This window comes from Meriones unguiculatus, chromosome 15, assembly GCF_030254825.1.
Source record: "Meriones unguiculatus strain TT.TT164.6M chromosome 15, Bangor_MerUng_6.1, whole genome shotgun sequence".
NCBI lineage: Eukaryota > Metazoa > Chordata > Mammalia > Rodentia > Muridae > Meriones > Meriones unguiculatus.
The window spans coordinates 77498937-77515688 of record NC_083362.1 but is presented as its reverse complement, the minus strand read 5'-3'; the positions used below and the strand labels follow the sequence as shown (position 1 = coordinate 77515688).

Below are 16752 nucleotides of genomic sequence, written 5' to 3'. Positions count from 1 at the left end.
TTGATCTTTGAGGAGGATCTCCCTGTTTTTTCTAACCTATGATTATTTGAGGATTTCTCAGTCCTCAAATGGCTTCATGGCTTGGGTCTTCCCCCCTGTTCTTTGCTGTCTCTCCCGAGGACATGTCATCTCCCTTAGGGTCCACCAAGTAAGGAGACCAGAGGTTTGTGAGATCTAAGTCAGCCTTGTACAAGTGTGAGTGCTAGAAGTAGACATCAATAAGGAAACTCCATCCATATAGAGGACCTGAAAACCTGTGACTCTGAGGCTTCCCACCTCACAGCATCCCTAAGAGTCACTACCACTTTGCTGTAAGTCTGGACCCCTGCCATCTGCAGCATACCAAGGTGCTGGGGAAACTCTTCAGATCTGTATAAACCACAGTACTACAGTTGGAGCACTCAGAAAACATCATCCCTAAGTGCTCCTCTGCCCTCCCTGTGCCAGGGAAGGTGTGGTCCTGGTCCAGAGCTCGCCCTCTGGTCTCACTTAAGAACTTGGTATCCACCTCACTCTGCATGAACTGGGACTGTAGCTGCATGGCCCAAGTGAGGTGTCGGAGTTGTTCATGGGGGATAAAATGGGAGAGATGTGGGGCCTGAGCCAAGCAGGCAGCTGCCAGCTGATCCCTAGTTGGAGGGGCTGCAGCTTCAACCCACCCAGCTTGCTGGGTGGATGCCTGGGAGACTGAGAAATTTCCACAGAGCCTTCTTTGATACCTATTTATTAGTTTGGGGAGGTCAGACCCCAAGCTGAAGCTCACTGCCCAAACTTGCAGGCTTTCACTGTGGTGTTCATTTGGCTGCCCCCCTCTTAGGGCCCATTGGAAAGCACGTCCACCCCAGCCAGTCTTGGGCGGTGTCATTCCCCTAGTTTCAGAGCACTGAGCTCTGCGTACCCTGGAGCCCCTGTCCAACCCCATTAGTGCTTCTAGATTCCCCAGCCTTCATGATCCCCTTGCTCCCCTGCACCCTACTCAGGAGCCCCAAAGGCAAATCACCTCATGAATGACAACACTCATCTCTGCCTTTCTCTCATGTTCCCTCTGCTAGTTTCTTTAATTCACACCTGCCAGCCAATTCCCACAGAGGCTGTTTAAAGTAGGGCATCACTCAAGTTTTCATCATCAGGACCAGGACAGGTCCTGTGAGTTATGCTGATTCTCACCCTCCCACCTGACAACAGGAAGAGCCAAGACCAGGAGATGGCATCAGCACTTGCCACATTGGTCCTCAGGTATACCCCATCCCACTGTCCCCACACTCCATCCTTGCTTGTATTCACTTCACCCAATGCTCCTGGACACACCCAGCTACAGGACCTCCCTCCCTGAATCAAAATGGGGTACTACAGCCCTTCTCTCTCTCCAGCTCTCTACTCTGTGTCCCTCAAGACTCCAGAGGTAGTTCCGGAGGGGATTATTCATCTACCGAGAGACCAAACTTCCCCACTGTGACTTCGAGGGTTGCCCTAGACTTCCTCTGGCCTGTTTCTACATGTTCAAATTCAGCTGTCTTTCCAGCTACCACTTTAGTCTGAGGACAAGGAAGACAGTGTTGATATCATCAACACGTGGAATGTGTGGGTTCCTTCATGTACATGTGCATGTGGTGTGTGTGTGTGTGTGTGTGTGTGTGTGTGTCTTCATGCTAATGTGGGTAGGCGGTGGCAAAGCAATTAATCACAGTAGTAAGGCAACTTTGAAGATCTCATTTAGTCCTAGGATCCCACGGATCATTACACTCACGTATCTGGGAGATGGAGCATGATCCCAACTATACTCACCCCTAAAGGAGGAAGACCGTGGCCTCATCAGTACTCATTCACACTTCCAGGGTGGGATCATGCACTAATTTTTTTTTTTTTTTAACTCCTTAAGGGTTGAGGTAAAACTCTATCCATGCTTCTGGATCCAGGGTAGAGGGATCCTACCTGATGGATTCCTTAGTAGCATAGGAGACATGGATCCCTCTATACCTAACACTCCAGGGTGGGGCCTTACACCCTGAACACCTATCCTCAGCACTTCCTCCCCTCTAATACCCATCTTCATTATGCACCCAAACACAAGTGCACAGGTCTTCCAGGTTTTAGACCTGGCAGGAAAATGAATTCCTTTCCCTGCTACTCATGGCAACCAGGTGTGCTCTCTGTCTTCCAGCTGAGGTTACTGCCTGGCTCCCTGTTCTCCCCTCAACTGATGCTTGGCCCTTCCTATTGGCCTGTTGATCTTTTGCAGGTGCAGAGGGATGAGGGGGGAGAACATCACCAAGGTCAGCATGTTCATCCTGCTGGGCTTCCCCACAGCCCCCAGGCTGCAGTACCTGCTCTTCCTCCTCTTCCTGCTTGCCTACCTCTTTGTGCTGGTGGAGAACCTGGCCATCATCCTCACTGTCTGGAGCAGTACCTCCCTCCACAGGCCCATGTACTACTTCCTGGGCTCCCTGTCTTTCCTAGAGATCTGGTATGTGTCAGACATCATCCCTAAGATGCTGGATGGCTTCCTCCTGCAGAGAAAACACATCTCTTTTGCTGGATGCATGACTCAGCTCTACTTCTTCATCTCCCTGGTGTGTACGGAGTGTGTACTTCTGGCTTCCATGGCCTATGACCGCTATGTGGCCATCTGCCATCCTCTGCGCTACCAAGTCATCATGACTACAGGGCTGTGTGTCCAGCTTGTGGCCTTCTCTTTTGCAAGTGCTTTCACAGTCTCTGTGATCAAGGTCTACTTTATCTCCAGTGCCACCTTCTGTGGCTCCAATGTCTTGAACCACTTCTTCTGTGACATCTCCCCCATCCTCAAGCTGGCCTGCACTGACTTCTCTACAGCAGAGCTGGTGGACTTCATCCTGGCCTTCATCATTCTGGTGTTCCCTCTCCTGGCCACCGTTCTCTCCTATGGCCACATCACCCTGGCTGTGCTAAACATTCCATCAGCCACAGGCCGGTGGAGGGCCTTCTCCACCTGTGCCTCCCACCTCACTGTGGTCACCTTCTTCTATGTGGCCATGATTTTTATATATGTGCGGCCCCAGGCCATCGATACTCGGAGCTCCAACAAGCTCATTTCTGCTGTGTACACTGTCCTCACCCCCATCTTAAACCCCTTGATTTATTGCCTAAGGAACAAGGAGTTTAAGGATGCTCTGAGAAGGACCCTGGGGTTGGGTCACACTCTATAGTGAGACATTACATGTTCTAGAAATCTAATTTGTTGTAAAAATGTCTCTTGTATAGCACTTAATGTTCTTTAATTTTTTTTCAAAATTATAGAGCTAGCTACAGTAATGAGCCTTTATCCAAATATGTTTTGTGACATATTTGTAGAAAATGTGTAGGCTCAGATAACAAGCTCCTAGGTAAATCCTAGTTACACTCTCTGCTTCATGAGAACCATTATGTTGGTTTCTAGTGCCAGAATAACCTGGGGGTTTGGGGCTTTGTGAAAGTAATCATGGAGCACTTACACCTTCCTGCCCTACTTCAGCTCAGCATCATGTTTCTGTGTCTCCCTGTGTTTGCATGTAGCAATGATTCATGTGTTGTTGCTCAGCAGTGCTCACATATATATCAATATGCAGTTATGTGTTTTGCTATTGGCTGACATCCTTATGGATATTGTCTGGGATGTGTAATGCTGCTATATGCAATCCAGGTAGTATTTCTATTTGACTAATATCCATCCATGCAGTTTGGTGAGCTACACACACGTGTATCTAGGCCAGACCCCAGCTGCTGAAACACAAGCTATGTGTGTACGGACAGATTTAGCAGAAACTGTGAAATTGTTTTCCAAGCTTGTATGTACCACTTTTACTCCCACTAGCAGTATAGGAGAATCCCAGTGGTTCTAAATCCTGGCCAACATGTAGTATTGTTCATGTTTCAATTTGGCCTTCCTTTGGTGCTCCAAAGGTATCTCACTGTGACTTAAATCTATATTCTCCAAATGTCCCATTGCCCTAGTTTCCTTTCCTGTTGCTGTGATAAAATACTTTGAGAAAAATTGGTTTATTGGCTCCTAATTTCAGGTTAATACGTCACTGCAGGGAAGTGAGCATGGCAGGAATATGAAACAGCTAGCCACACCCACTGTCAAGAGCAGAGAGAGTAAACACATGTAAGTTTATATTCATCTCATTTTTCATTTTTATAGTTTAGGATTCAAACCTAGAGACTGGTGTCACCTACTTTTAGGCTGAGTCTTCCCACATCATTTAACATAATCCCCCAAATCTGCATAGACATGACTACAACCCAACCTGCTTGAGAGAGCTCTGTATTAAAACTCCCTCCAAGCTCTTCCATCATGTGTCCTGTTGACAATTGCAGCTAAGCATCACATTCACCAAGGGTGTCAGTTCAGGAGCTTACATCTGTTAGTGGGCGGACAACCCACATGAAATGCCGATTGTCTTTCCACAGTCTTTCCCCAAAAGACTGTGGGAACCAGCCAGTAGTAAGAGGCAGGGTCCATTTGGCTACTGGGTCTTAGAAGAAGGCTTCTTAGATACTTTCCACTCATGATTTCCTTATACATGAGAAAATTTTCAAAACCTTTGAAATACAGGTACATAAAAGTGGTACAAAAAATCAAGTATTTACTGAAATAAAGCATACATAATTTTATTTTAGAACAATTATTGGTATAGAAGAATTTACCCATTTATTAAAGATAAAGGCAGATTTGTGTATTTAACCACGTGATGTGCTTATTTTTACACAAGGAATGAAAATTTGTCTGAATTCTTGACACTGAAGGACATAGGACATCTTTAACTTCTTCAGTTGATAGATATCTTGATTTTTACAGTTGTCAATGTTGAGAACGCATCTTCACATAAGTATATAGCATAAAATAGCATAAGAACATTTAGGACCCTTCCAGAAATTGTTGGAAACTCTTGGTCTCAAGACAAAGTGAATTCAACACTTCTCCATGAAACTCAACTCAGTGACCAAACAGCAATTCCTTAAATCAAACATTCTACCTAATAGAAAGATAATAATGTTTGATTCTTGCGTGCTAAGGAATGACAATAGGAGTACATTAAAAGCCTTTGATTTTCATAATTAAAACAGTATACTTCTAAAAGAGCAGAAAAGTGCGCTCTGGCAATACAGACACTGCAGTTCACGACACACAGTGGCCCGGAATGTGAGTCGGGTGTTTTAGGCATAGTTCTTTGTTGTGTGGCAGGAGGGCATACACAGTACTGGGTATTCGTGTTGTGTTCAAAAGGAAGACTGCAGTGAGGTTGCATGATACAACACAGATGAGTGCTGTTAGCCACCCTGCATTCATTAGTTCATTGTCATACATGTTCGCAAACCATTTGTATTGCTAAGTCTTTCATGATGCCCGTGCTTCGTTGAATACGTTTGTCTCACATAGAACTTCTGTAAGATGACAGCCTGGCTGCTGAGACACACTGTAGCTGTACAGGTCAGCAGCCAGATGTTCATATGGGTGGGGAGGCAGCAAAGAAAGGCTCCACGGGCTCCGCAGGCTCCGAGGGCTAAAGGGCAGGGTCAACATCAGGTGCAGCCTGCCCCAGGGGCCCTGACCCAGCTCATTACCACTATGGGCAGCTTCATCGGCTGCAAGGGGGTAATTGGGCTCTGGAGACACTGGGCTCCAGCTACAAAGCCATAACTGTTCCTTTCCACACTTGAGGAGCCCATGTCCTAACAATCTGTCTGGGGCTCATCTAGTCACTGTGGCCAGCGTGGGAGTCATCAGGTAGGAAGAGGCCCCTCCTTGTTCCCAATGTCTGTCCAAGTGAGGCTTCCAGAGCCCCAGGTAGGATGAGGGTGCTCCTCTGGCCAGGATGGGCCCATTCTGTGACTTTAGAGTACATTATTCAATGTGCATTGAAGAGCAGTGTGACTGAAACCCCATCATACATGTCCACATTGAGGCTGGAGCAGGGTTCACCTCCACAGCTGCAGCACCAGGCATGAAGGCTCACAGGCCACACCAAAGGGTCTTGCATCTGTAAGTGCTATGCTCAGTGGTCATCTGTGGGTCCTGCAATGAGTGTGTACTGATGGGCACCGTGTGAGTATGCGTCTACGAGTACTGTGAGGAGTGTGTTTGGCTGGGTAGTGTGCTCAGCCTGTTGAAGACATGTTCAGGATTTCCATGTTAAGTGTATAGGTATGAGTTCTGTGTTGCATAAAGCATTGATGGGTGTTGTGTTGAGTAAGCATCAATTGGTACTGTGTTGTGTATGAATCTGTGAGAACTTTGCTCAGTGCATAGTGCCCAGGACCAAATATTGAGGTTTCAATGACAAGGCTATTACTTAAAGATGCACGGGCTGCATGCCATCTTGGAGGACATTCTGAAGTCGATTCTTAGCCTTGAACTAGCATTGTACGGCAAGAAACTGCAGTGTTACCTTGAGACCACCCACAGCCGTGGCAAGTGTGGGTTCTTGGAGGACGTTCACCCTTGAGGCAGGAATCCCCACCCTGTACTGTGCCATGTCTTTTCTAGATTTTTTTTTTCATCCCAGAACCTTCCTGTGGATTCTAAACCTGCTGAGCCAACCTTGCATGATAACCATGAGGCTATGTGACAAACACTCATGGCACAGCTCCCCAAGCGGAGCTCCTAGACATGGGGAAGCCACAGGACCCTCTCCTATATGTCCCATCACTGCAATGTCCTGAGTAGGATGAACAACAGGACTCACCTAGTGTCTTCTTTTCCTTTCTTCTTGCTGCCAGTTTCCAAGGCTACTGCCACTGAGGCCTGGAGCCTGGATCTTAAAACAGCAGACATCTATTCTTTCAAAGTTTTGGGGACCAGAAGTTAAAAATCAAAATGTAGCAGGGTTGTTCTCCCGTCTCACCTCTGTGGAGAATCCTCCCTGCCTCTTCCTGTATCTGGTGACTTGAGGGGTCATGGTTTCAACATCGGCCTGGGTTTTCGTGTGGCCATCCTTCCCAGGTGTCTATTCTTTGCTATGTCAATGTCAATATCATTGACATTGAATTTAAGGTCCATCAAAAAGGAGGTCAGAAATTTGTGAAATCTGAGTCTTCCTCGGGACCACCATGTGCATGCTATGACAGCCAAGAGGAAGGAAAGAACTCCTTTTTTTTTCTTTTTTTACTGAGCACCCAAGACCTCGTTACTGGAGCTCCATTGGCATAGCCTTTCCAGCAAACATGTAACCACTGATGTCATCTGGACATCTAAGTGTTCACATGATGTTTTCTTCTTTTGCAAACCAGAATTCTGGGACTAGAATTACAGTGTCACAGGGAGCTTCCCCAGATTTACTTTCCCACAGCCTGCAAGTTTGCAGCTGGCTGGCCATCAACATTGGCATAGTTTCAGCATCTTGAGCAAGGGTCCATCACTCTAGTCTGCCTTCGGATTTGGTGTCTACTTCATCTTAAGCACAGCTGTGTGTCTGGGAGTATACTAAGCCTTACTGTGAGGTGTCAGGGGTCATTCATGGACAACTAAAAAGGAGAGGCATGAAGCCTGAGCTGAGCAAGTATATCTATCAATGGGTAGTGGAGAAAGCATGAGAGCAGACCCCATCATTGGCCCAGAGATTTGCAGACACAATGGGATAGGAAAGATGTCTGCTTGTAGCTGGGGGAATACAAGTACAGAAGTATGTGAAAGTAGCTCTATCATCAGCCCACACAGATGGTCTTCTAGCCTAGAGCTGGCATGTATCTTGGATGTTTGTAGAAAACAGATCTGTCTGTGCCTGTGTTCGCTGCCACTCTGCTATCTGAAGAACTATCTGTGGCTGTGGTAGCCTGTCCTAGGCCTACCCCCAACCTCCTGAAATGAGCAGTGGCCGTGGCACTAGCTCCCCCATGGTTGTGAGCTGCTGGGTGCTTTCCCTACCCCATGCCCATACCCAGGATCCCTAGCTGGAGGGGGCCATAGCTCCTGACCTCCCTCCTGCCTGCCAGTTCTCCAAGAGCCTGAGTAGCCTCTGGAGCCTCCCTCAGCTCCCTATTTAGTTCAGAGTCAGCTTGGTTGCCTGGCATCCAGAGCTTGTGTCAGCTTACTGCCTGAGCTGCAGGAATCTTAGAGGCTGTACCATGTGCATTCACACGGCTACCTCTGTGTCTGTGCTCCCTATCCACCTGAGTTCAGTCTGCCCTGGAACCCTTGTCCAGCTCTGTCAGGGCTGCTAAGACCTGAGCCTGTCCCTTTCCCATGAGCAGAGTAACTTCTGCAAGTGGCAATGCCCAGCCCTGGCCCCCCTTCCCCTTTCATTGTCAGAGCTGCCGTGGGCCAGTATTTGCTGCATAGGTCCATGGCTGCTCCTCGGCTCACAATCTTGCCTGTATTCTGACCTGTCCTCACTTCACCCAGTGTTTCTCGTCACATAAGGCCTCCCTGCCTGAACCTGCCTGGGGTGCTGTACCCACTCTCCCCCTCTAATCTGTGTGCCTCCAAGCTGCAGTTGTGGCCCTGGAGTAATGTTCCTTATCTGCGGAGAGACTAACTCTTCCCTCAGAGTGCTTACAGGATCTTTCCTGGACTTCTTTTGCCCTCAGTTTTCCTATGTTCAAACCAAGATGGCTTCACAGACCTACGTTCAGATTAGGCCAGCCTTCCTACCTGCTACTCTAGTATGTAGCCAGGAAAGGCAGTGATGTCATTATCAATGTGTGGGGCAGTAGTTCTCAACCTTCCTAATGTTGCAACCCTTTAATAATTTTCCTCATGTTGTGGTGACCCCCAGGCATAACATTATTTCATTGCTACTTCATCACTATAATTTTGCTGTTGTGAATTGCAAAAAATATCTGATATGCAGTATATCTGATATGAGACTCCTGTGGGGGTAGAGACTCACAGGTTGAGAACCACAGATGTGGAATGTCAGAATGTGTGAGCAGATGTGAGTTTCTCCCAGTGGGGTGCGAGGTAGGGTGTGGGGGAGCTGGTCACACAGTCAACGAATCTTGGTTGGAGACTTCACTGAGTCACAGCAACAGCCTGGGCCATTATGCTCACACCTCCAGGGAAAGGATCAGAGTTCTTTCTATACTCTTGTTTCCAGACTTAGGAACGAGGTCCTGTCTGTATTTACCCCTACAGGATAGCACACACAGCCCTGACTATACCAGCCTTCTCTCTCCATGATAAATGTTTATGATATAAGAGCACACAGAACAAACACTAGCTTGGCACCTCTGATTCAAGGAGAGAATACATAAAAAAAGCATTGTCATGTTTGCCATGATTGAAAAGGGTGTAGATGCTGATTATGGTTGGATAAAAAAACCAAGGCATTTCCAGAATATAAGACCCAAACCTCAGCAACACAAAAACAACAACAAAAACCTGTTCCAGATCCTAGCTACTCTCTTGATAGGTCATTGTAGGCTTCCTATGTCTTAAATATCTATCTTCAGCACTTCCTCCCCTCTAATACCCATCTTCATTATGCACCCAAACACAAGTGCACAGGTCTTCCAGGTTTTAGACCTGGCAGGAAAATGAATTCCTTTCCCTGCTACTCATGGCAACCAGGTGTGCTCTCTGTCTTCCAGCTGAGGTTACTGCCTGGCTCCCTGTTCTCCCCTCAACTGATGCTTGGCCCTTCCTATTGGCCTGTTGATCTTTTGCAGGTGCAGAGGGATGAGGGGGGAGAACATCACCAAGGTCAGCATGTTCATCCTGCTGGGCTTCCCCACAGCCCCCAGGCTGCAGTACCTGCTCTTCCTCCTCTTCCTGCTTGCCTACCTCTTTGTGCTGGTGGAGAACCTGGCCATCATCCTCACTGTCTGGAGCAGTGCCTCCCTCCACAGGCCCATGTACTACTTCCTGGGCTCCCTGTCTTTCCTAGAGATCTGGTATGTGTCAGACATCATCCCTAAGATGCTGGATGGCTTCCTCCTGCAGAGAAAACACATCTCTTTTGCTGGTTGCATGACTCAGCTCTACTTCTTCAGCTCCCTGGTGTGTACGGAGTGTGTACTTCTGGCTTCCATGGCCTATGACCGCTATGTGGCCATCTGCCATCCTCTGCGCTACCAAGTCATCATGACTACAGGGCTGTGTGTCCAGCTTGTGGCCTTTTCCTTTGCTAGTGGCTTCACCATCTCTGTGATCAAGGTCTACTTTATCTCCAGTGCCACCTTCTGTGGCTCCAATGTCTTGAACCACTTCTTCTGTGACATCTCCCCCATCCTCAAGCTGGCCTGCACTGACTTCTCTACAGCAGAGCTGGTGGACTTCATCCTGGCCTTCATCATTCTGGTGTTCCCTCTCCTGGCCACCGTTCTCTCCTATGGCCACATCACCCTGGCTGTGCTGAACATTCCATCAGCCACAGGCCGGTGGAGGGCCTTCTCCACCTGTGCCTCCCACCTCACTGTGGTCACCTTCTTCTACATGGCCATGATCTTCATGTACGTGAGACCCCAGGCCATCAATACTCGGAGTTCCAACAAGCTCATCTCTGCTGTGTATACTGTCCTCACACCCATGATGAATCCTCTAATATACTGTCTGAGGAACACTGAATTTAAGGATGCTATGAGAAGAACTTTGGGTTTGGGTACGACTCCTCAGTAGCTATTAAGTATTCTCAAGTGTAATTCAAATAAAACCTCTTATACCATCCAATTCTATCTAAACTTTTTTTAAATGAAATTTAACAAACCTTTATATCTACCTACAGTACTGAGCCTTCATCCAAATATGTCTTCTGAGTGTAGACTCAGGGAACACTTTCCCAGGCAAATTAGGCATTAGAGTCCCACCCCTAGTCACTCTCTCTGTCTCAAGAGAACCACTATGCTGCTTTTTAATGCCAGAGAGTAGCTATAGGTACACATAAAGGCTGTATGTGCCTGGTGCTGCTGCAATACGAGGTATGTGGATGGTCAGGTTTAGCAGAAGCTGCAGACTCTTCTAAACAGTATGTACCAGTTTTCCTCCCATTGGCAGTGTAGGAGAAACCCAGTGGTGCCATACCCTGGCCAACATGTAGTGTTGTTTGTATGTTTCAAGTCAGCCTTTCATCTGCGCTACAAATGTGACTTAAACCTTCGTTTTCCAAATATAAATGGTGTCCTGCTGATATCAACAGAACTGTCTCTGTTCTTTTGGATATGACCTCTTTGATGATCTTTCCACAGCTTCTGCCCATTTCATATGGGGTTTCTTTCTACACAGGCTTTTTCCATCATCTGGATCTGAGCCCTCTGATGCAAAATTTTCTTCCAGCTAGTTACATGCCATGTCCTTGTGGCTCTTACAATAAGAAAAAATTTTTATTTAATGTCTAGATTGTACATTTCCTCTTATAGAGATTTTCCATTTAAGAAATACTTGCCTCTCCTAAGTTCATGGAAATGTTCTCATGTCACATTCTAGATGATTTGTCTTTTTAAATGTTTAAATCTGTAATCCAGCTGAAATTGAAACCATTTTCCAAAAAGACTGGAAATTGGTCTAGCACTCACCACTGTTTGGTAGGTCACGCTCTTCTCTAGGTACCGTCACCCTTCATAAACCAAGTCACTGAAATCATATGGACCCTTTTGCTTGGACCACACCTGCTCTTTTTTTCTATCTGTTATCTGGAGCCAGACAGACCCAACACTCTATCAGAAGCTCAGATGAAGGGCAAAAAGAAGTTGGTTCTGTGTCCTTGTCCAGGAGTGGACTTAGCAAGGCTGGTTTAGGGCTCAAGCCAGTGCCTCAAAGAAATCAAGGCTGTGGTTTCTGGGAAACCAACTCTTCTCCCTGAGCTGAACTTAATCCGTCCTAAAACAGCTGTGTCTAAAGGCTCCTGTGTTCTCTTGCCAACATGGTCTGATTTAGGTCTCTGTTGACCTTAGCCATGTGCCTCCTGGTATATAAGATGCTGTACTTCTTAGTAAACTTCCTTAAGTTATCAGCTAATGTAAGACCTCCCGGTTCAGGTCCAGCCTCATCATCTATCATCTTCTCTCTCTCTCTCTCTCTCTCTCTCTCTCTCTCTCTTCCTTACCCTCCCCCTCCCTCTCATTCCCTCCTGTCTCCTCCTCCCATCTCTCTCCCTCCCTCCTGCCCCTGGCACCTCTCCCTCAGGACCCTGTCACTGAAGAAGGACCTAGCCCGGGTCAACCTGTTTCTTCCTGAACCAGTTACAGGGTTTTCGGAATTTAGCCTTCCATGTACCATGAGGTCCTCTAGCATATCCTCCATGTGCTTCTAGTCTAGGTGACCTTTGTTTGTCTTAGGGCTTCGTGAAAGGAGGAGTTACACGACTTAGAATCTGCTTGTCAGCATCAACAAAAGATAAGCTTGCAGGTTCTTATTTGTGGGATTGTGTTGATTCTACAGATTAATTTTGAGACAATTTTTATCTTCACAATTTTGAGGGTTTTTTTTTAATCAGAAAATAATGAGCACCTTGAGAGGGCCTGGTTAAATATTCAATTTCTTGCTAAACAGAACAGGCCTAAGAGTTGCAGGAAAAAAACACAGAAAAGGGATACCAATCAGAAACAGCCAAAACATCTGGCCTGAGGAAGATAAGGTTTTTAAACTACCGGTTTGAAAAAGCACCTAAGTCTTGACCAGAGTCGCATAGTCTCTAGGGGAACCAGGCAATCTCAATCAAGGTTACATAGCCACAGTAAGAATTCCACTTTCTGGCTTTAAAAGGGGCATGCAAGGCTCCCTTGGGTCTACCACCATGTTGTGAAGGTGCTGGCCCCAGCATGCTGGACTTTTGCAGAATAAACGCCCTTTGTTGCTTGCATGCTACTCAAGTCTGGGGTCGTTCTTTCAGTGTCTTCTGGACCCTAACAACCTCTCTTCTGGTATAATTTCAATCTCTTAAAACTAATGTAGCTTTGGTTAACAGTCCTTCTTTCCAGGGCTCCAATTTCTAAATATTATAATACAAAAAGTATCTCTTCTGTTTAAATTTTAAAATTCTGTTACTTTATTACACTGCACACAATATAATTTCAACTTTCTTTTAGAGATAATGGTAGATTTTCAGAAAGTTGCAAAGAAATATGCCAGGCAGTGCCATGTGTTCCTTGCCTGGTCTTCCTACTAGTGTCATCTTGAATGTCTAAGGTACAGCTCAGTGACAGGACATTGACTTTGGCATATCCTACAGAACTTGTTCAAGTTCCATCAGTTAGGCAGATTTGTGTCACAGAATGTGCACATTTGTGATGACTGTGGACATGAAGGAGTCAAGGGGCAGAGCATTTCCATGACCGGAGGAAGGTATTTGGTGTTGCTGACTTGCAGCCACATCCCCACACTGCAGCCTCTAGAAGCCCCTAACATCTTCTTCCTGGAATTTTATTTCAACACATAATACAAATGGAGCCACTCCACTCGACCTTTGGGGTGTGCCACTCTGCCCAACCCTGGATTGTTTCTAAGGTGAATTTAAGGAAGCTCATAATGGAAGTTTGGGTTTCTTTGTACACTCAGTTATGTTATGTCATTTTCTTCAGTCTGAGTGTGGGATTTTAGTTGGGCTTTAGTTTGTCCACAGTTGTTAACTGTGGGGCACAGCCTTTGACAGCCAGTAACGGCCTGCCCATTAAACATCCTTTGTGGAGGTTTTAGTGGGAACTCCATTAAACCTATAGATTGGCTTGGGAAGATTTTACATTGCATGTTTCTTCCAATCCAATAGAGAGAGAGAATTTATACATATATGTCTGTGTGAGTATGCCTCTCCATTTTCCAGGTCTTTGATTTCTTACATCAGCGTTTTAAACATTGCAGCCTATAGATGTGTTAAATTTTTTTTTAGATGTGTTAAATTTAAACTCAAGGATTACAGTTTACTCAGACCAAGGATAAACTGAACCCCACCTACTATTCATCTCTGACTTATATGCTGTTAGCCTAAAGAATATTGTGTGATTCTGTGTGACTTTTTATATTGCACAGCCTGGCTGAACTTATTCATTCTAGGAGCTTTTCGGTCATCTCCGTTGGGTTCTTTGAGTACAAATGATGTCATCTACAAACAGTTTCATTTTTGCCTTTCCTATATGTATTCTGTTTATATCTTTTGTACTTATTACATGGGCTAGGGGTGCCATTGTTCTGTTGAGTAAGTGGGGAAAGGAGAAAGCCTTTCTATTCAAAAGGCAAATCCCATTCTTTTCTATTCACATGATGTTAGTCTTAGGGTTTTATGGGCACGCTTTGAAGCAGTTGCCCTATAGTCTTTGTTGAAGCCCATGTGTTCTTTATTACAAATAAATATTGAGTTTTGTCAAAACGCTTTTCCTGCAGCAGGCAATCTGATCACATATATTTCTTTTGCTTTAACTTGTTTTTACATTGGTTGATTTTAAAACATCAGGTGGCTTTGCTTCCTCCACATCACATTTGCTTATGGTGTACTACTCCCTTTAGATGTTGTTGGATTCCATTTGCTAATGATTTCTTGAAGACTTTTGTATATAAGTTCATAAGGGATATTGATCCATCGAGGGCTTAAATTGTTGTACTGTCTTTAGCAATCATGGCAGCGTAACTTGTGGTGGTAGGCATTATCCCTTCTGTTTTCTAGAGGAGGCTGTGCATATTTAGTATTATATATTTATGTATTAAGTAAAATTCCTCAGTGAAAATGTGCTTCTCTTTTGGTTAAGTGAGTTAAATTACAAATTCAATTTCTTCAACATAGAACTATTAAGGTTGTAATATAATTGATATAGGAAGGCTTAGGTATGACTTTTTCATGTTAATGACTCCAAAAGGTTATGCAGTTTTATACAGGCTACTTCATGCATGTATGTAATATACTTTGAACATCTCACAGACCTCACTACTCCTTTCTTACCTCTTACATCTCACATCACTCCCTTTGTTCCCCAGTTTCCCTTCTATGTTTATATCATTCATGCATGATTTTTATCTACCTATAAACTCTAGGACCCACAAATAGCAAAACACAGTAAGACAGTTGCCTTTATGGCTTTTTGTTTACTATGATAATCTCCAGTTGCATCCCCTCCCCCCAAATAACATAATTTCAAGACTTGATAGATAGGAAAACTTCACTTGTATACCCAGCACTTTTTCTTCTTTCCTCTGGCTGGACACTTAGGTTGGCTCCATAACTTAGCTATTGTGAGCAGTGTTGCAACAAACATTGAGGTGCAAGTGTTTTTGTGGCATGTTGACTTGGACTTTTTGGGTGAGCACCTGGGTGTGGTAGAGCTTGGTCATATGGTAGCTCTATTTCCAGTTTTTGAAGAACCATCACACTTATTTCCATACAGGTTAGCTTAGTATACATTAAAGCCAGCAGTATACTGTATAGATAAAGATTCTTTTTTTGTTGTTTTTGATTCACATCTTCACCAGAATTTGTTGTTACTCATTTTCTTTATGACTGTCATTCTGACTGGTGTGAGGTGGAATCTCAATGTGCTTTTCATTGTATTTCTTTAATCACTAATAATGTTTTAAAATTTTTCATGTTTATTGGCCATTGGTGTTTCATCATTTGAGAACTCTCTGCTCATTTCACTGGCCCATTTATTGAATGGACTGTTTGGTGTTTGGTGAGTTCTTTGTGTATTTTAGACATCAATCATATAATACATATGTAGCAAACAAAGATTTTTCTCTCATTTTGTAGGCTATCACTTCTCTTGATTGTTTCTCTTGCTATGCAGAAGGTTTTTAGTTTCATGAAATCGCTGTTTTATGATTGTTTTTCCTTTGCTTTTCTTTCACCTTCCAAAGGGTATCTTTAAAAGAATCCCATCACTATTTGCTTATGTTTGGGGACTATCATTTTTGCAGTATTGTTAGTGGTGAGTCTAGGTGTTACAGTATATAGATAAATGTACAACAACCTGCTGTAGGGCTGATTCACTACTCCTAGCGCTGGACCAAACATTACTTTCGTTTAGGTTCTTATTGACCACCCCCATTTTCCAAATATGATTAGTCTGAGTAATTTCTATATACACATGAGGTATTGCAGTATGATGAGACAGTTTTGTTTCAGCCACCAAATATGATTATAAAACCCATTCACTGAGGGATAGATATGAAACTTCCATTCTCCATTCTCTTATTCTGTCTTTCTGAGGGAGTCCCCAGCCTTCTGTTGTCATTTGGAAAGCTTCCCTCACCCAACTATTCTAAAAAAAAGTCTTGCTGGAGATGAGAACTGTCATCCAAGTAGATCTGTTCTTCCTCTGAATGTCTGTGGATTTCCTCCAACAGCCCCAGGTGAGCCTCAGCCCACATCAAGAAACCCACTGGTTACACGAATCCAGGGAAAATAAGATGGGTGGAAATACTACCCAGGTCATTTTGCTGAATACTATATTATCTTAGCATTAAGATGAGACAAAAAGAGCTGCTAACTAAAAATCATTGGCCATTATCCTTCATGAACATGTGAAGGATTCTTAAAAGCTCAAGTACAACTCATTACTATAATGACATATAAAATCAAATGGGGATGTGTAATCCAGGGATTCAAGGCTCATTCAATAGTCAATGTTCAAAAATATCTCCCAGTTACCTCGTAACCAAAAGTCTCAGCAAACCTGGGGCAGATGAACCCCCTGCAGCCTAAGTAGCACTACGAAGACCTGCAAGCTATTAACGTACACCATTTTTCACTGTGCCCCCAGAAGAAGTTGTCAAACACACAGACCTTATCTTAGGACGTAAGGTAAGTGACTTATGGTCAGGATGCAAAAGGAATGTGGAGAGGATTCTCCTTCTCATCCCCAGTATACCGGAAAGGA

General features: G+C 44.8%; 2 protein-coding genes across 2 annotated transcripts; both read left to right on the top strand.

Moving 5' to 3' along the window:
* Nucleotides 1-2249: 2249 nt before the first annotated feature.
* On the top strand, nt 2250-3185 carry LOC132646045 (olfactory receptor 6B2). The gene has a single exon (XM_060367881.1). It carries the CDS (start codon nt 2250-2252, stop codon nt 3183-3185), a length of 936 nt encoding a protein of 311 aa, XP_060223864.1.
* A 6351-nt stretch (nt 3186-9536) lies between these two features.
* Nucleotides 9537-10573, top strand: LOC132648126 (olfactory receptor 6B2-like). The gene has a single exon (XM_060368876.1). It carries the CDS (start codon nt 9635-9637, stop codon nt 10571-10573), a length of 939 nt encoding a protein of 312 aa, XP_060224859.1. The 5' UTR covers nt 9537-9634.
* The last annotated feature ends 6179 nt before the right edge of the window (nt 10574-16752 follow it).

Bases quoted from the DNA above. Each gene is read 5' to 3' on its own strand.
- LOC132646045 (XM_060367881.1), top strand. From the start codon at position 2,250: ATGAGGGGGGAGAACATCACCAAGGTCAGCATGTTCATCCTGCTGGGC.
- LOC132648126 (XM_060368876.1), top strand. From the start codon at position 9,635: ATGAGGGGGGAGAACATCACCAAGGTCAGCATGTTCATCCTGCTGGGC.